Source organism: Nelumbo lutea, chromosome 1, assembly GCF_056320005.1.
Source record: "Nelumbo lutea isolate HS-2025 chromosome 1, American lotus-T2T, whole genome shotgun sequence".
Classification (NCBI taxonomy): Eukaryota; Viridiplantae; Streptophyta; class Magnoliopsida; order Proteales; family Nelumbonaceae; genus Nelumbo; species Nelumbo lutea.
The window spans coordinates 85,763,961-85,784,483 of NC_142684.1; the positions used below are offsets into that span (position 1 = coordinate 85,763,961).

Consider the following 20,523-nt stretch of genomic DNA (forward strand, 5'->3'; position numbering starts at 1 on the left):
CCTAGAACTTGTGGGACATCTCCCACTGCTCCTGAGCTCTCCTCACCAAGAACAATTTCCTGACGATGGGTGTCCAAGATATAATTAGTCTCCAAGAACTGGGCATTTCGACTGCATAACACTTTCTGCTCACTTGGGTCATAGAAAAGATAACCTACAGAGCCTTTTGGGTAGCCTACAAATAGGCAACGACTGGTCTTGGATTCCAACTTGTCTGCACTTGTTCTTTTAACGTGTGCTGGACAACCCCAAATCTTCAAGTATCTGACACTTGGTTTCTTTTCGGTCCAAAGTTCATATAGAGTGTTTGGAACCGATTTGGTTGGAACCCGATTCAGCACGTAAATCGCAGTCTCTAATGCGTAACCCCAACAGGATGTGGGTAACTCTGAGTGTATGAGAAGTGACCGGACCATATCCAATAAGGTCCTATTCCTCCTCTCTAAAACACCGTTAAGTTGTGGTGTAGCAGGAGGAGCTAATTGTGATACTATCCCATTGTCCTTTAAGTAGTCACTGAACTTGTCAGAGAGATACTCGCCACCTCGATCAGATCGAAGGGCTTTAATTTCTCTCCCCAACTGTTTTTCGACCTCTTGTCTAAACTCTTTGAACTTTTCAAAAGATTCAGACTTGTGTCTCATTAGGTACACATAACCATATTGTGAGAAATCATCTGTGAAGGTGATGAAATACACGTGTTGATTTCATGTCCTAACACTCAAGGGACCACATACATCAGTATGTATTAGGTCAAGTGTGCATGTACATCTTTCAGGCTTACCGTTAAATGGTCGTTTCATCATCTTGCCTTGTAGGCAAGGCTCACAGGTGGGAACATCTTCTACAGTTGGAAAATCCAAAGGACCATCCTTTACCAACCTTGTGATTCGGTCAACACCGATGTGGCCAATTCGGTAATGCCATAGACACGTGGGATTAACTGTATCATGGTCTCTCTTCTTGGGGATTTCAGCCGACGTAGTTTCACTTATGTTAGTTTCTAGAGAAGGATGTAGAACATAGAGACCGTTCTCCGGTTCCCCGTATGCGATGAATCTGTTATTTCTTTTAATAGTAATCGTATTACTAAAGAAGACTGAATAACCATCTACACATAGTTTTGAAACAGAAATCAAATTTCTTCTCAAGTTTTGTACATAAAGACAATCTTTTAGTACAACTTTTCATTCTCTAAAAATTAACTCCATCGTTCATGTTGTCGCGGCTGCAACAGTTGCAGTAGTCCCCAAATAGATAGTGACTTCTCCTTCACTCAGCCTTCTCCTTACCTTGAACCACTGCAGTGAGTTACACGCATGAGTTGAAGCCCCGGAGTCAATACACTAGGACGCAGAAGCTACCAATAAATTGGTTTCTATAACACAAGTTTCGAAATTACCTTTCTTGGATTCCAGGTAGGCAGGACAATTCCGTTTCCAGTGGCCGGTCTTCTTGCAGAAGTGACAGGCATCCGATGCTTTGTCTTTCTTCTGCCTTTTGCCTTTGGTGGCTTTCTTCCGAGGCTTCTTTGCCTTCCTCTTTCTCTTGCTCGTTTTGCTAGCTTCAACAAGAATAGCTACAGGCTCATCCTTTTTAATCAGTTCTTCAGCTCTTTGCAACATATTGCTGAGCTTTTGCAAGCTAACATTCAACTTGTTCATGTTATAGTTCATGATGAACGGATTAAAGGAAGGAGGTAAAGAATTAAGGATAGCGTCTATCTGGGTTGCGAGGTCCAGCTCGGATCCAATAGCCTCCAGTTTGTTGATGTAACCCATCATCCAAAGACAATGGTCGTGAACTTGTTGGCCCTTGGACATTTGAGTGGTCATGAACTGCTTCAAGACCTTTTGCCGAGTAGAACGATTTTGCTCTTCATACATCGTCCTCAAGCTATCCAATATGTCATTGGCAAGTTCAATCTGATCGAACTGCCTCTGTATTGGGTTGTCCAAGGAGGCGATGATGTAACACCGGGCTAGGGAGTTTTTCTCCTTCCATTCCAAAAAGTCTCTCCTTCGGGCCTCAGAAGCCATGTCTCCCGAATGCTCCGGGGAGAGATTCTTTGCCACTTTGTCCAGCATTTCTGAAGGTAGGACCAGCATAAGGTTCCTGTACCAGTCGCCATAGTTTTGGGCCCTTAAGCTTGGTGTCATCAAGAAGCTTTGCAAAAGATCCGTTTGCCATTTTCTGAAAAAAGAGCAAACATCAGTCCACAACCTAATTTGATTCATGTTCATTTCATAGATATGGATTTTAATCTACGATCCATTTCCATTTATTCATCTATGAGATTTCCCTCCTTTCTCAGTGACGGAGGCTACGAGTTGTCTCTAGAAATGTGGAAAATCACATAGGGTGCATGGAACCAACAGTTTCAGCTGCATAATCCCACCACCTTTCTGTGAAGGATCATATCCACTCATCATATGAGTTTTCCCTTTGGCCTCTGTCAGACAAGGTTCAGAGCCGTTTTCAGGTAAACATTTCTGTCCAGTGAGTGCTTACCCATCATATTCGTGAACGTCAAGGTACCGTGAGAGAGTTTTCATTTTTTGGTGAAGCCCCTCCCACATCAGTCTATGACGCCCCTATCATCATATGAAACACTCAGACAAGTCCAACAGCAAATGGATAGCCCATTTTCTTGTGCGTTTCCTCATTACTGAAAGACCCATCCTCATGCTAATGATGGAAGGCCTTTAGAGAGTTCATCATATGAATCTTCGTATCACATGCACTCATATTAGCTGGAGGGAACAAATAATTACACCCTAGTTTGTTTTAGGTCAAACCAAAGTGGCTCCCACTGACTTTCATAAAGCCAGATTTCGGTGGGCCTTAAATCGGTTGGGGTTCCGCACGTAACCTCTTGATGAGGGATCCAATGACCATAAGGGACGCCATGGAAATTATGTGCATTCAGCCATGGTATGCGCAAGAGCCACTGTCGAATGAGCATGGGCCAAGTACTTATGGCCCATGTACGCAGCACATCACACATCCATACATCTCATGTAGGGATAAATTGATCCAATCAATTAATTATCTGTAAGGCCCATTGGAAGCCCATTAAAATTCCATAATATTAACCATTAATATTATCTAGATATATGGGCTGAATTAGGGTTACCCAATTCGGCCCATATAGCTTTATCCTTTAAAATGGGCTTTTGCAGTTTTAACTATTTAAAACTAGGCCTTTATAGGCTAAGCCGAATTAACCATTTAATTAAATATTAATCCTTAGGCCCATTAGTGGAAAAATTAGGGCTGACTTTCAGCCTTGATTAAACCCTAGAATTGGTCCAAACAGTTTGAACCAATCTTGGTTCGAATGGGTCTAGGGTTTGATTTTTAATTAAATCCTTAATTCAAGAAAATAATCTTAAATTAAATAACTGATAAAAGAAAAACAAAAATCAGTTAATCAGGGTTGTTCGCACACTCCATCCTGCAAAACAAAGGTTAGATCACAGATTGCAGTTTCTCAAACTACAAATCGCAGATAGCGAATCTCCCATCTGCGAAATCTCCTTCTCTACGCCGCCATCTTCGATCCAAAAATAAAATTAAATAGAAATCATATTTCTATTAATTATTACATCAGATCGAATGCCTATACATTGAGTCTAAAAATAAAAAAAAATTATTTACAGGCCAATTGTAATAAATAAATTCAATAAACTACAAATCTTGCAGTTCTCCCTACGCAAACCAAGATTTCGATCTCCTCTTGTACGAACAGCCCATAAGTCAAGATAATTATAAAGAACTATTCTAAATAATAATCAGATTTATTTAAAATTAATTTCAGATTATTTGCCCATCTGTTTTGGGAACAAATTTCCCAAAACCCATATCTGCGCAAATTGGGTAGAACGCCTTCTCCCTATTTGCGTAGGTTCAGATCTGAAACAGAATGGTTCAAGATTTGAACCATGGCTCTGATACCACTGAAGGGATAGGAAATCCATCATATGGACGCCCAAGATTGCGGAATAAAGGGGCCAAATTTAAAAAAAAATTTCTTTCCCTTCAATTGAGAATCGAATTCCCTATTTAGAAAATCATATTTTCAAAGATCATTCTTTAACCATAAACTGAACCAGATCTGAACCAAAAGGAGGAGAGAGAGATAATACCTGATACAGAGAAATAATATCTCTCAATAGAGGTGTTCATGCCCAAGGTAGAAACCAAAATCTGCTCCCACTAAAGAAGGCGCAATGCAAGGTGGAGCAGAATCAACAGTGTCCTTCCTAAGAACATGATTCTTCCCAAGAATCACCTGGACGGCTTGTGAATACAACTCCTACCAATCTTTTCTCCAAAAGATTGGAATCAAGATCCAATCTTGATTTCTCCCAAGCAATGTAGATCGAACTGTTGTAGGCGGCGGCTGCAGGAAGGAGGCGGCTAGAGAGTATTTGTAGGGTGCATAATTCTCTCTTCTGTGATCTCAACTCTGAAGACAAGACAGTTGATTGTCTGTTGTGATGTTGTGTCTAAAGGCTGCCGCCCCCTCTTCATTTTATAGACTTAAAGGGATCAGCTCCTAATCCCATTAGGAGTTGCTAACCCAAATCATATCTGAATTAGAAGTCCCTTTAAGATAAGGGATAATCCTTATCTTATCTGCAGATTAGATCAGCCAGCTCCTAATCTAATTAGAAAGTTAACAAATCTAAATCTCATTTAAATCCTGGACTCTCTGAGTGGATAGGGTGTGGCCCCAATCCTATCAGTTGATTTTATTTCAGAATTTGCCCCTTAAAGACTAATCAAATTAGCCCTGTTCGAAATGAGCTTATGGCCCATTCAGGGTTATGTATTCATTAAGCCTTCCAAACCGTTGCCCAGTTGGGCTTTCTTGTATGGCGTAGGACCCAAATATTGATCTACACATCAGCCACATGGGTTCAGCCCAGCCTTTGTTACAAGGCTTGGCCGAATACACTGTTATGGACAGTGCACCCCATGAAACCCATCAGATGGGCTGAGAGGTTAAGTGTAAAGCCATTGAATGAGTATTTTTGCACTAGTAAAATTAACAATCCTTGCACCACTAATTTTACTAGTGTTTTTCTTTCTGTTCGGGAGAGCAGTTTTGTACTTCATGCATTCAATCAGATTGTACACCATCCAGTAGTTCTTTATTAAAGTTGCTATTCTTGGCTTTCAAACCAATATTTGCAGTTTTGAACCCCAAATATTTCAAATCCACCAGTGGATTTTTAACATGAAGAAAATGAGAAAAATTTCTGGTGATGTCTCGGAACATTTCTAGTGAACATGATGTTTGACTTCCCAAAGTTGATCTTTTGCCCTAAAATCTCTTCAAATGTCTTTAACACTGAGGGCCTTGACTTGAGAGAGTTTTGCTTTACAAAATAAAATACAGTCATCAACAAACATAGATGAGTGATTGGCCCGAGTTACAACTTTAAAGCAATTGAGTGAGCATTCCCATACCAATAATGAAGAGATATGGACTTGGGGGGATCTCCCTTGCCTTAGTCCCCTCGCAAGATGAAAGTGACCATAGGCTTCACCTCCTAACTTAATGGAGAAAGTGGGAGTTGAGATGCATTGACTTGAGCTTGCACCATTTCAATGGGAAGTTCATTCTACTTCTTGCAAGAAGTTCCCACCATTCTGTCAAAAGCTATTGACATGTCCACTTTGAGGGCCATCCAACCTTGCCTCTCCTCGTGTAAGATTTCTTTGACTATTAGTATATTATTAGTGATTTGTCTAGTTTTCAAAAAACCAGATTGTTGAGATGAGATGATTTCCTGTAGTATGGGTTGAAAACAATGACCATCCATTTTGTGATAATCTTGTACAATACATTGCGGAAACTAATTGGCATGAAACTCAATGGTTCCATTGAGGAGTTGTGTTTTGGAATGAAAACATTGTTGGTATTATTGATTTCCTTGGGGAGAGTTTTAGAGGTGAAAAAATTAAGCACCATCTTGTATATCTCTTGACCAATCATTTTCCAGTAGTGTTGATAGAAAAAAGCTCTTAACCCATCCAAGCCTAGTGCCTTATGAGGGCTTATTGACTTAACTGCTAGAAAGACTTCCTCAAAGGGTGGGGGTTGAAGAAGAGAATCCTGGTGAGTTTGCTGAAGTTGTTAAAGGTGAATGGAAATGGGGGAATTGGGATCAAACAGTTCCTTAACACCTCCAACAGGCTACATCCTTGATAACTTGGATAAATATTTCAGAGATCTCTTTCCTGTTAAATGTCCATGAACCATTAATTTCTTCATCCACTCAATGACAATGTTATTCCTTATGTTCTTGTGGTTTGCTATGTAATAAAAAAATTTAGTATTCTTATCACCATCACGCAACCAAAGCTCTTTTGATTTTAATCTTCAGAGTTGTTCTTCTTTTAGCAACCAATGGTGATATTGTCAAGGGACTTCAATAGGGAGGTATTGTTGGTTGATGATGACTGCAATTAAAGCCTAGATATTTCATTAGAAAGAACATTGAGATGATCTTGGATATTTCCAAAGACTGTCTATCCAAATGGAATGATCTTTTGCAGCTTTTGAGTGGAGTTGGTGAGAGTATGAGCCTTCTCCTTGTTGATTCCAAACATGAGATATGATGTCATGGCACCATATATGTCCTGTCTAAAAAGTAAAAAATCAACGGAAAAGTACGGACAGGGCCAATGTAGATTTCTGATTTCCACTGCAATGCTTTAAACATTCAAAATGTCAATAAATCACATTCTATGCACCAACACCCACCCATGAATTGGCATCAATTCCGAATTGGCACCTACCCCAACAGTACTTTGAGCCTACAAATTCTGACCTGGGCTGAACCGTTATTCTCCCAAAAATCAAACTACAATTTCCGATAGTTAGGTAAGGCAGTTTAGTTTTATTGGACCATGATCCGATGAATTATGGAATTGGGATAAATGTTAATCAATCAGAAGTTGCTAAAGCACAGTCGAGTGTTTCTGAGACTCTGTTTAGGCCCTTTTGACCATTGGTCCATGTGAAAGGAGGGCCCACAAAATCAATGTCGGCGAGATTGAACTTTTCATTGATTTAGAGAGTAATGTATCAAAAATTCTTTTGGTCTTGACAAAGGTATATATCATTCATATCTCCAGTTAGTATCCAGGGTAAGGGGTTGCCCAGCTGAAGATTGAAGATTGGTTAAATACTGCCATAATTCTTTCTTAGGTGTTTTTGAGGATGACCATAGAAGAATAAGAGCAGCCATGGATTGGTCAGAGGAAGGTTATGAATATGTAATTGAATCAGGTGAATAGAAAATTGAGGGGGTGTTTTATAGTGTGGATGAGAAATTGGGTGGCTCTCATTCACACCTCACTTGTGGTAAAGGCATGTCCAGACCACGCCACAATAGGATATTGTTCTATGTTGTAAATAAAATGGGTGGACTAAACCAAGGTTTTTAAAACTGACTCGGACAACAAACCAGTCAGGGGTCCGGTTCTTGGGCCGACCGTTTGAACCGAATGGACGGCCTATTTTGACAAAAAATAAAAAATAAAAAATAAAAAAAATAAAAAAAAAATAAAAACCAACCAAACCGTTGAACAGTTCGGCCACTTGGGTCAGCGGTTTGCTGACCAAATTAACAGTTCTGGGGTAAAACGGAACTGGTCACCTGACCGGTTCCCAGTTTTTCCGGTCCAACCGTCCGGTCCATTCTAGTTTTGAAAACCATGGACTAAAGCACACCAAACCCTCATAGGAGTTCTGCAAGGTGTGGTGCAGTTCAATTTATCATGCATCTCACCTACAATGTGTGAGATGATCTACTGATAAACAAAATAATATATTTTAACCATGACAATACAAATTAATGCATTTATATATAATATGTATAGTTAAGATAGTTAGTTCAAACCATTTATTAAAAAAGAAATAATAAATCACAAAATTAATAAAACATTATAAAAATTATAAAAATAATTCAAAAATATATTAAAATTAGTAAATTTCTAAGAGTAATATTTTTTCAAATCAAATAATTATATAAATAATTTGGTATTTCTTATACAAATTATTAAAATGAAAGGTCCATTATTGCATTACGAAGTAAGGAATCATCAATTTTGGAATTGGCCACCATGGCATGGAAAGGTCCACAAGAATTAACCATATACTAGAATTTAAAATATGGTGTGGACTAGGGATGGCCACGAGCTGAGCTTCTCATGAGCTATTCGAGTCCGGCTTGTGAAAAGCTCGGCTAAGCTCGGTTTAAACCGAGCTTCAAGTCGTGCTCGAGCCTGATATATAGGCTCATTTGCTAATCAAGCCCAGCTATGGGCTATTTATACATACATACATACATATAAATAGTAAATAACAAATAATTTTTATTTTATATAATAATATTTTTATTTTATGCATAATAGTAAATAATTTTTATAACTCTTATTTCTTTGTATGCAAAATGAAAACATTTTTTACATGTATAATAATAAATAATTTTTATAATTCTTAATTTTTTGTATGTAAAATAAAAATATATTTATTATTTTTTAGAAAAAACTTGGCTTGCAGTCAATCTCGAGCCGAGCCGAGCTCGAACTTGTGAGCTTTGAACTGAGCCGAGCTTGATCTCAAGTTTCTAACTTGAATCAAGCTCGAGCCTAACAAAGTTTCAGCAAGCTGAGCTCAAATAGCCAAGTATTCAGCTTGGCTCGACTCGAATCCACCCCTAGTGTGGACTATTCCCCGATAGTGTGGTTCGATTTTGGTCAACACCATAGTGCAACCGATCACCGAGAGGAAGCGTGGTGCATTTCAAAATGGAATATATCATCACTGTTTCGAATACCGAGCCAAACTTGAACTCAAGTTTCTAACTCGAATTGAGCTCAAGCCTAACACAGTTTCAGCAAACTGAGCTCGAATAGCCAAGTATTCAGCTCGGCTCGAATCCACCCCTAGTGTGGACTGTTCCCCGATAGTGTGGTTCGGTTTTGGTTCACACCACAGTGCAACCGGTCACCGAGAAGAGGCGTGGTGCATTTGAAAATGGAATATATCGTCACTGTTCCAAATATCACATAATGACTGAAATGCTGTAGTTAAAGAACCAACAACAGAGAAGACCCCTAGATTTTCCTACCGCCTCCACCCAAACAAATTTGTCAAAATCCCTTACAAGCTCCAGATCTGTATATAGACTTGATGCCAAAGTGCAGGCTCTACCTCCGAATTAGCAAGCGCTTCACCAGCGCTGAAAAAAGGTTTTACACCAGAAGTTTGTACAGGCTTAATATCAGATCTGACCAATACTCTGATAAAGATCAAAAGGTCGAGGAAAAGCAAACCACGAGAGTTGCTACATCATCCTACCTTACTCCTAAACAGATAATTAGTGTTCATCCTTTATGTTTGAATGCTCTTGATTCTCTTCCAATGACCAACTAACGGTCACCCTTTTTGTTCCACGCCCCCATAGGGTGCTGAAATTACAAAACATAAAGTTTACTAAGCGAGATTTGATAAATTTGAAACTCAAGTCTTGTTATGACAGTCTTGCTTTAAGTTGTTGCAGCCTCAATCGAGTCTGGATTTCCTCCTCACACCCACCTCACAGCACGTGGGGCCACATGTCAGAAACATCTCCTGTATTTGTTTGTTGGCATTCATGGGGAGATGTTCCTATGTGAGGAGCATTTTATGAGGCAATCCAGATTCGCCTTAACGCCCCATTACTAGTCCAGCACCAGCAGCCAAAGACTTCATTAAGACTTTACATCCTTAATTTTGCGAAAAGTTCACTTGTCATCCTTTCTTTTCATTTCCCTCTTGCAAATAATCTAAGGAACCAGCCATCAAATAACAGGAAAAACTAGAAAGAGATAAGGATAAAAAAATAAACTGAATAAAAATATCTCCCTAATGCTTCTTGATGCAAGCTCAGATATAATAGAAAGTTTTTTTTTATCGTATTCTTTTTTTTCTTTTGGGAAGGGGCGGGGGGGTACTTTGTTCATTGATTTTGTTTTCCATATCTGCAATTGTAGTAGCCCATAGGAGAGAAAGCAAACACAGGCATCAAAGTTCAAACATGACATGTGGTCTTTATAGTGGGTGTAAGCACCACCTTACTTGCTACCACTGTTGTTACTGGCACTGATAGTAAGTGGTGGTACCAATGGTGCAGGTGGTGGCTGTGGCTGTAGAAGTGGTGGTAATGGATGTAATATGCTTTGGAAAAACCCAATTGTAACCAGCCAGGTTTAAGAAGTGACACCAAATCTTTTGAGTGAATTTGCAGTGGATAAGTAGATGATCAGCTGATTCACCTTCTATAAGGCATAACAAACAGGCGTGAGGAGAAATATAAGATCTTCCCAAACTTTTTTTCTGAAGAAGATCACAGGTATTTACTCTCTGCAGGCACGCTTCCCACACAAAGAAACAGACTCTTGATGGAATGTGACTGTACCATATCTTCTTGAAAGGGAAAAAGGAACTTTGTTCACATGCAGTTAGAGCTTTGAACATAGATTTGCAAGAAAATCACCATTTGGGTGGAGGGTCCACACTCGGGTGTCAGTGGAGAGAGGGGAGGTGTAGACTTCTTTAATGATGTGAAAAAGGTCCATGAGGTCTGATATCTCTATGTCCCTTAGGGGTCTTCTAAGGTTTATGTTCAAGTTATTATCAGTAGGAAGGTCAGAAAGACAAGAGGAGACAGTTGAATCTTGATCTAATGAGAGATTGAAGAGTCTAGGGAAAGAGTCTGCTAGGGTGGAGTTCCCCCACCAGAGGTCTTTCCAGAATTTTGTTTTAGTACCATTTCCCACTTTATATCTAATTGAAGGAAGGAAAAAAGAATGTGAAGAGACTATACCTTTTCAAGGATCTGAAGTCTTTACTCAGTTTAAATGAAGATTGCTATCCCACCTGTTTGCACTTGTTCCATATTTGCTTGAGATGACAGCTGCCCAAAGAGCATTGGACTCGATAAGGAATCTCCAAAGTCATTTGCTCAGAAGAGAGGTGTTTTTCTCTTTTAGATGTCCTACTACCAATCCTCCTTCCTCCTTCGGCTTACTCACTTGGTCCCAACTTACCAAGTAGTTTCTTTTCTCCCCTCCTCCATCCCAAAGAAAGTTTCTTTAGGTTTTCTCTAAGAGGTTTCTCACTTTAGTCAGAATGTGGAAGACCAAAAGGTAATAGATTGGTAGATTTGCTAGGGAGGCCTTTAAGAGAATGAGTCTTCCCCCTTTTGACAGAAAACATTTTTTCCAGGAAGCTAGTTTCTTTTCACACTTCTCCACCACCGGCCTCCAAAAGCTTAAAGAGTTTTTGGGTTTCCTCCAAGAGACATCCCTAAATAGGAAATAGGGATGTTCTCCACTTTACAATCCAGTTTAGATTTGAAGTGCTCTAGTACTAGTAGATCCTCTTCTACTGAGTTTATGGGTACAATGACGCTTTTACTAAAGTTGACCCTCAACCCAGTGACTAATTCAATGCCTTCAATTACCCTTTTCACATTAGAGGTGTTTTCCATGGAAACATCCAAGAATAAGATGATGTCATCAGCAAATTGCATATGAGAGATCTAAACTGAATCTCTCCCAACTTCAAAGCCCCTAACCAAACTTAGTAGCTTGGCTTTGTCAAATAAATAATTGAAGATATCCATCACCAGGGTAAAAAGGAAAGGAGAGAGTGGGCATCCCTATCTAAGCCCTCAGCTAGCCTTGAAATAACCCTTAGGCTCTCTATTTAGAAGCACCGGAAACCAAGATGAGCCAATACAACCTTTGATCCACTTGATCCATCTGCTGCCAAAACCTCTCAATCTCAAGCAATCTAAGATGCATTCCCAGTCCACTTTATCATATGCCTTTTCAAGGTCTAACTTGACTAGGATCCCCGGCTTCCTGAGAGCTTTTCTGTCTTCTACACACTCATTTGCAATTAAAATACTGTCCACAATTTGTCTTCCTTTAACAAAAGCAAACTGATTTGGTGAAATCAGATCTCCTACGACTTCATTAAGTCTTTTTGTTAGCACTTTAACCAATATTTTGTATATGCTCCCTACCAAGATTATTGGTCTAAAGTCCTTAACCTCCAAAATTCCCCCTTTCTTTGGAATTAAACACAGAAGGGTTGAGTTTAAACCTTTGTTTACAATGGCAAAGGAGTAAAACTCCCTAAAAAGCTCTAGCAAATCTTCTTTAACAATGTCCCAACACTTACGAAAGAAGAATAATGGGAATCCATCTGGACCAGGTGCCCTATCTCCATCCATGCTGAAGACTACCCCTTTGATTTCTATCTCTTCAAAACTTCTTTCCAACCAAGCTTTCTTGTCTAATGTCCTGCCCTATTTCTGCAGAATTATGGGCTTGGCTTTTTTCTTTGTTTGGGTGTAGGTGGAACTTGCCAGTGAAAGTGAGCATGATTTTTAACCTCTTTACTTTCATTAGGCCAAAAAAAAGGAAAATTATGTGGAGATGCGCTAGAAAAGCCTTGATCTAAACAATCTGGGAAGAAAGGAACGCTTGTATTTTCCAAGAGAAGGAAAGGAATAGTCAAGATTTAAAGGGCTGTGTGTTGAATAGGGAAATACATTGGTTAAAAACCATGGAACTGTTCCATCAATTCTCCTTTACAAATTTATGGAGAAATTGGCTAGCAGTAGGAAGGTGTTCATCCAGTAAGACCAGGGCAGTTCCAAGATGGACCTCATTGCCTAAAGGCTCACGGAAGCTGAACTTTGATGGGAGAAGCCGAGGTAATCCAGGACACTGGAATGGGGGATTGGGGGGTGTTCTGATAAACGAGCTTGGAGAGATTGTACTCCTCTGCTCAGGTCCTTTGGGACTTGGGGATTCAGTCAAGGCAGAATTACTATTTGCAAATCAACTAACTGGGTGTAGGGCAGCTACTTATTGAAGGGGACTCCAAGGTGGTGGTGGTGAGGTGGTTGAAGAATCTTGAGGATACTATATGATGCTACAAGAATGAAATAAAAAAAAAAAAAAGACAAGGAATATGTCTGTTCTTATACAATGGTTGGGGAGATCAGCAAATACTTTGGCTGATGGTTTAGCTAAGCAAGCAACAATTAAAGAAGCCTTGTTTTGGGTGCAGCTGTAATGCTTGTTTTTCTTCTTTCTAGTTTCCCTGTAATCAGTTGGAAGAGGGCTGCAGCTCACGCCTCACGAAGGGCTGTTGTATGAGTTTAAAATCTCAATTCAGTATCCCACTACTGACACATTACCAGAGGGAACTAAATTTCCTCAGTATTTCCCATACAAGGCAACAACTGATAGATTTATCAGACATAAAACAGCATTTAAGACTAAACCACTTCATATCAAATTGGCATCAGCCCATCACAAGATATTGCTAAATCGGGGCATCAATGATTGTCAGAGTTGAGAGACTGTGCATACAAGTAGGATCCATGGAACTAATAAGAATTGGGCTGGCTAATCTCAACCGGTTTAAATAGCATCATATCTGAGTTCTAATAAGTCTGATTTGATGCTGGGACCCATCCAGCCCAGGATGGGCTGACTAATTTCACATACTTTGCCTAGCATCTTAGACGAAAGAAATAGAACCTGAAGAAAAGTAAAGTAAATACAGAAAAAAAAAACGTACCAGAATTTGCATTCTTTTTATTTTCACCAGTGCAAATGGAATTAACAGCAAACAAACAAAGCTTAATACTCCAATGACGATAAAATCAAGACACTAACGCCAATTGGAAATGCCTTTTTGTTTACCAGACTACCTTACAACATTAACTAAACAACACAAGAAGAAGCACTCACAAAGATGAAATTGAAAAATAATAATAATAATAATTACAGAAAATGAAACTAAGCTTCAGTACCCTGGGTCATGGAGATGCAATGGAGCTTGGGAATCCAATTTTAAGAAGTCTCTCCACGTACTTCCCAAGTATATCCACCTCCAAATTCACCTTCTGTCCGACCTTCTTCAGAGGAATCACTACCTTCTGCTGCGTGTAAGCAACCAACATGAAATTAAAGCAATCCTCCTCATCAAACACATTAACCACGGTCAAGCTTGTCCCATCCACCGCTATAAACCCTTTCGGCACGATGAACTTCAACAACTCAGGTGACGTTTTCACCTTCACCCAGAGGGAGTCTCCTTCAGGCTCCGTGGAAATAATCTCACCAGTTCCATCAACGTGGCCCTGAACGAAATGCCCACCCATTCGAGTAGACGGTTGGAGGGCTCGTTCCAGATTGACGAGCGAGCCGGGAACAAGCTCAATGAGTGAGGTTTTCCGGAGGGTCTCAGGTGAGAGGCCCACCGAGAATTCTGATGCTTCCTTGTCGAATTGGGTGACTGTGAGGCAGGTGCCATTGACGGCAATGCTGTCTCCAAGATTGACATCTTCAAGAACTGTTTTTGCAGAGATCGTCATCTCAAATCCGCCATTCTCGGTCAAACCCAGTTGACTGATTTCGCCCATCTCTTCAACAATTCCGGTGAACATGGATTGAATTTGGTTGTGACTAGAGGGATAAGCATGGTGGAGGGATTTCACGGGGGATTTGGGTCTGTTATTGGCGAAGAAGATATGGAACAAATGAAATTTGAGTCTGGGATTGAATCTGAGATGGCATTTGGAAGGAAGATTTGAAGAAACTAAGATGAAGTTTTTTGTTGGATGGGGGGAGAATCTAAAATCCCTGGAGACCGAACCGAATAGACGACAAGAAACAACCATATTTTGTAGAAAAAAGACTGTAACTGGGTTAGAACAAAAACTAGTACCGAGGTACTGGCATCCTGAACTTCTTTTGTAGCGAGCGAGCGAGCGAGCGATGGAGACAGAAAAACGCGTGATTCATGTGTGATCGAGCTTGTAGCATCGCAAGAGGAGATCAAATCTGCACCCCACAAACGCCCCTCATGCACATTTCATCGTGCATTGTAAACATCTCCCGAAGTTGTTAGTAGCTAGTACGGGAGATGTGGTTGGAATATGCTATTGGGCGTTCGTGGGGCGCCCTCAATGGGGCGAAGATGTAAATTCCTGCAAGAGCCAATAAATTCGGGGAGTTCACATGTTCCCACCAAACGCGCCCCAAAAATATCCCACATACACATCTCAGCGTGCATGCATTAGAACATCTCACGATGTCCTACAAATTTTTCCTATCTACTCTCTATCCGCCATGAAGTGAAGTTATACATCTCTGTGATAAGAAAAGTTTATAGGAAATTTGGGCTCAGAGAGATGTTACCAATTCAAGGGAGTAGTGTGTTGTGGGTAAACATAGGCAGAATTCTAGTGGGCAGGAGATCCGGAGTCCTATTCAGTGGGGGGCAGATGTAAAATCAGCAAGCCTGGTTTGACAAAAATCCGAAAAATCGAAAACAAAAAGAAGGAAAAACAACTTGCATATACATTGGCGGATAGGCCGTAAAATCAACTTTCCAATAAAGTAATTTTTCAAAAGCGGCTCAATCACCGCATAAGTCTTCCCCAAACGAGCTTTGAAACCAACCTCACCAAAAGGCAAAAGCCAATTTTTTGGCTGATTTAAAAATATATTTGAACTAAAAATGGCAATGGGGCGAGTTTAGGGTGGGGACCACATTTCTTGTCCCCGACCTCAACTTTGAAACAAATCTCCATTTCCGACGCCGATCTATTAGGGATGAAAATGACCATCCACCTCTGATCTCGGACACATATAGGTTTTCCACTAGGGACCTAAATCTCCCAATTTTTTAAAAAATAAATTTACTTAAAATAAGAGAATTTTTTAAACATAAAAACTATTTTAAATATAATTTGATACAAACAATATAAATAATATTAAATCTGTATATATTTAATTTTAATATATATAATCAGGGTTGGGGTGGGGCAGGGCATTCACTCCCCATCCCTGACCTAATGGAGTCGAGGAAGTTGGGTACCCAACAAGGATCCCAAATTTGAATTTTCCAATATTTTCAACAAGGATTTTCATGTGGAACCCACCTTGTAAAACCAAGCGGGCAATTTATGTCAACTTTATAATCAATTCTTCATCGGTTCGGAACATCAAGAATTGGTCCCAACCCGATTATTAATCGGAACACTAATATAATCAGTTCATTCGAGTAGAATTGACCCGTAAACAAGTAACAACCTTAACTCTATTGAGTATGGTTGCTAAGCTACACACACAAACTAGTGGAGAGTGGGGACCCGTGCATTGCACAGAATTTGTTAAGGGAAAGTGAAATAATAAATTAACGTATAAGTAATTTGTTATAAAAAATAATTTAGTAGTTTAGTAATTTGAATTAATTATAATAATATTCTAATAGAAATAACAAATTATTACTAATTACTTAATAAAAATAATTATTTTTTTCATATTATCTATTAGTGTTCGATTTTATTATTTTGATTCATTAACGTATAAGTGTTGCAATTTTTTGTAAATATAACTTAAATATTAGTAAATGTATAAAATTAGGTTATAATCATAATTAAATCAATCTATGGATTAACTTTTTAGTCATAATTAAATTAATCTAAGCCCGAGCTAAGGCCTAAGACTTCAAGTTGGGCTTGGGTTGGCCCTCAACCTAACCTAACTCACCCAAGTTCCACCCTTAAGAGCAATGTGATATTCATAATTGGATTGAACCAAACCGAGTACAACCCATGCATGCATTATTTTGGGGTTTTAAACTATTTTCCTATAGAAAATATTAATATTAAAGTCGAATGAACTATGGGGGATGGACTACCTCCATTGTATCCTATTGTCTTGACAAATTTTAAGGTTGCCTAGCCCAACCCAGCCCACACCCCAAGCATAATAATATTTGTTTGGGCTTGGGACAAGGACAGGTTTGCCTATGTTAATTATAAAACTATGATTTTTTATAAATTAAAATTTTTATTTATTATAAAAAATATATCTATATATTAATATAAAATTTGTTGTTTAAATATATATATATATATAACTTCCATGTCAATCTTAGGGATTGCTTAGCTTGGGCCCTACTCGCTATGGTAGTCAATTGACTTCAAAAGTTTGATACTTGTGAATTTAACTCCACCCGATCAGATTAAAATTCAAGTCCAATAAAAAATTGTTATTTTATGTATATGTATATATATATATAGTATAATTATGTAATCATATAGATATTATGTATAATCATATAAAATTTATAGTTGATAAATTTAATATTTTATATTTATATACATTTATTATATACATACACTTTAAAAACAATTCTTTTTAACTTTAAAACTTTCTAGTCGTTTTAAACACAATAAGATGATTGTGGATTAAATTTGAATCCGATTTGAAATCCAACATAATAATCAAATGCAAATGCAGATCTAGAGATTTCATAATCAAATGCAGTTTGATCCAATTTGAATCCAACTTGCTTACACAGCCCTACTACCCACATTATGCGTGGGTTTGATTTAAATTCGAACTAGACTTAACTCAGAAAAAAAAAAAATAGTTGCTTGAACCTAGAAATTTGCAAGTCTAATTGGGTTGGGCTAAGTTATAAGTGATCATCCCACAATAGAATGAGTTTTATAACATCTCTAACTGAGTCATTATTAGTTTTATTGTTTTAATTCATTTTTATATGCCAAAAGGGTTTTTCTAATATTTTTTTACTTTTTATTATTAATCTTAATTATCCTTTTAATATAAGTTATTTTTAAATAGAATTGAAATGTATTTTAACTTTCAATTTATGAACTACTAATTTTTATTAGTTTCTAAAATTTAATATGCTAATTAAATTAACTAATTTTTTATTAAATTTAGTTATTATGTTTCAAATTATAATTTTCTAACAATTAGCTAATTCAAACAGAATTTGAATATGAAACAAACTCTCTCATTATTTTTAGGTGATTTAACTATTTATGATATTTTTATAAACTAATTTTTAAATTGTTATTTATTTACGATCTGGGTTGGGCCCATGCCGACCTTGAAGTATTAGCCTCATGCTCAGCCTTGAAACTGTGTGGGCTTTTTGTAGGCTTGGGCCTAGGCTATGTTTAAATGATCATCCCTAAGCAAATTACTTTTGGTTTATCACATTAATGAGGAGATGATAGGGAATAAAATAAAAAAGAAAAAAGAGCCAATAAATTTTAAGAAACTGATAAATGTGCACATACATTGCACGTGACAGTTTCAAATGATGATGGCGATAATAATATTTTAGTTTTCTTATTAAAACTCATGTAACAAAGAAAAGTGATCAAAGCATGGTGTCTTCGTGGATTTGTTGTCTTTTAAGCCAAATACTTAACTTCAAGTGTTCTTATAGTTTTTATCAATGTTTCCAACTTGTGATTGAATTAGACAAATGGATTTATTAGTTTGCCACTTGGACAAATTTTTTGAGTATATTTTAACACAAACCACTTTGTCGCAAAAAATCATTGACTTAGTCAAGAACCAAATGACCTTACTAGCAAGGTTCAAAATATCAACATGCTCAATACGTCCATAGGGGCGTTCCAAGCAAATCAATACACATTTTGGAGCTGTTTTTTTTTTTCATAACCGGTTCAAGGAGGGCAGTTTAGGTCTCCTCTACCCCCTGAACCGGCCAGACCTCCGATACACCCACTGTAGGGGCATATCGGAGGGGTCCCAGAACGATACATATCGATTGATACGAGCCAATACGTGTCAATACTTTGAACCTTGCTTACTAGTTGAACCACTAACCTATTTGACCATGTCAATGGGTCATGGTTAAGACATTCTTTTTCTTTTTTTTTTAGCCATTTCCACCTTTATAAACATAGATCTCATTTTTTTCAAACATTTTTTTGTTTAATATGAAGAATATATGATATTAATGGCATGGTCAAAGTTTTCTATAATTTTTTTAATTTTTATTTACTATTACTTAATTTATGACATAATAAAATCTGCTTATTTACCAAAGGAAATGCAATTCCAATACATTGTTTGGACAATGTTTTTTAATATTGTGGTCAAATTTATTAAATCGATCAATCCATTGCCCAATTCAGGATTCTAGGTCAATATACCACCAAACCACTCTCCTATACGATGACCTAGCTAATTAAATAATTGAACCATTTAACATGGTTGGTGGGATAATGTGTTAGACATTAATGTTTTTCTTTTTATTTTTATTCAATTTTCATCATTAATAAAAATAATTCTTATTTATCACACTTAATTTTTTTTATTTGATAAATACCCCATTTGACATGAGTAGTTAAACCACAAACCCACCACCTAGATGGAAAAAATCATTTACTTTCTTGATTGATCTTAAATGTTATTCCATTCCCATCATAAATAAATTTAATTATTATAATTACATTTATTTTTTTAATATGATGAATATAGTGTGTTGTGTAGATGACCTTCCTTATGTCTTGTTAGTTGGTCTGAACACTTTGTTGTTAAATATGAACCCTTGTCATTTCTTACCCATAGTTTTCAAGGCGCCAAGGCGAGGTTGGGCGTCAGGGGGGCACCTTGTCACCTAGGCAATGGACTCTTTTGTATAGAAAATATAGATCCTAGGGTATAGTTCCCTAGGTACCATAGCCATATTTCCTTAATAATTATTCATAATTTTCATAATTAAAGTATAGAAAATCAACATATTCATGAGAAGAAAAAAAAAGAAAAGAAAATTCAAAAAATATAGGGTCTGAAACCCTTATTTTTGTAATAGAAAAAGAAGAAAAGAAAAAGTGTTGATTATAGTAGTAGTACTGTCGTAGAAAATGTGTTGATTAGACAAAATTTTAAGTTGTTCCTTACTTATTGGTTCAGGTTTTAAAGTCTTTGAGGGTTCAATACATGATTAAATCCTAACAAATAAGAAAATAATAAAAACGAATTAGTATATAAACACACAAAATGAGTATTTTAGTTTAACTGTGCCTATTTTATAATTATAATGTCAAAAAATAAAGAATAAAAAAGCAATTTACAATACATAGTACAAAACTGCTAGGCGATAAGTGAGGCAAGCCTCAAAGGGCACCTTGTCGCCTAAGTGCCCACCTAGGCATCGCCTTGACAACTATGTTCTTACCACTTCAGTGCACGTCATTTTTGGTCTGCCCTTGGCTCCTTTAGACCCTTCAACTTGTGACAGACTACTTACTAGTGTTGTGGATGGTCATCTCTAAACATGACCAAACCATCTCGGTCTACTTTTCCCTGTTTTGTCAACTGTCGCCCATTGGAACTACTCTTAGATTCCTTCAAATATATTCTTTCCTAATGATTTTCTTTCTATTTTCTCCACTCATCCATCTCAGCATTTGTATTTCTACCACACCCATTTTCCACAGTTATAAATCAATTTGCATGTTTCTTGGGTCAGCTTTTTATTGACTAAATCCATATGGAGTATTCAATATTTGGGCTTCACTATACATTTTGCACATAATTATGATTTTCTTGTTGAGTAAAGTTCTCTGA

The 20,523-nt window shown here is 37.7% G+C and overlaps 2 protein-coding genes across 2 annotated transcripts; both read right to left on the reverse strand.

Annotated features, from left to right (window-relative positions):
- Positions 1-1,121: 1,121 nt before the first annotated feature.
- LOC148875865 (uncharacterized) lies at positions 1,122-2,187 on the reverse strand. Its single transcript, XM_088965536.1, has 2 exons — positions 1,403-2,187; positions 1,122-1,301 (listed from the first exon to the last, which is right to left on the reverse strand). The coding sequence occupies exons 1-2, from the start codon at positions 2,157-2,159 to the stop codon at positions 1,273-1,275; spliced, it is 786 nt and encodes a 261-aa protein (XP_088821662.1). The 5' UTR covers positions 2,160-2,187; the 3' UTR covers positions 1,122-1,272.
- Positions 2,188-13,663: 11,476 nt separating this feature from the next.
- Positions 13,664-15,569, reverse strand: LOC148875866 (riboflavin synthase-like). Its single transcript, XM_088965537.1, has one exon. The coding sequence runs from the start codon at positions 14,769-14,771 to the stop codon at positions 13,908-13,910; it is 864 nt and encodes a 287-aa protein (XP_088821663.1). The 5' UTR covers positions 14,772-15,569; the 3' UTR covers positions 13,664-13,907.
- Between the last annotated feature and the right edge of the window lie 4,954 nt (positions 15,570-20,523).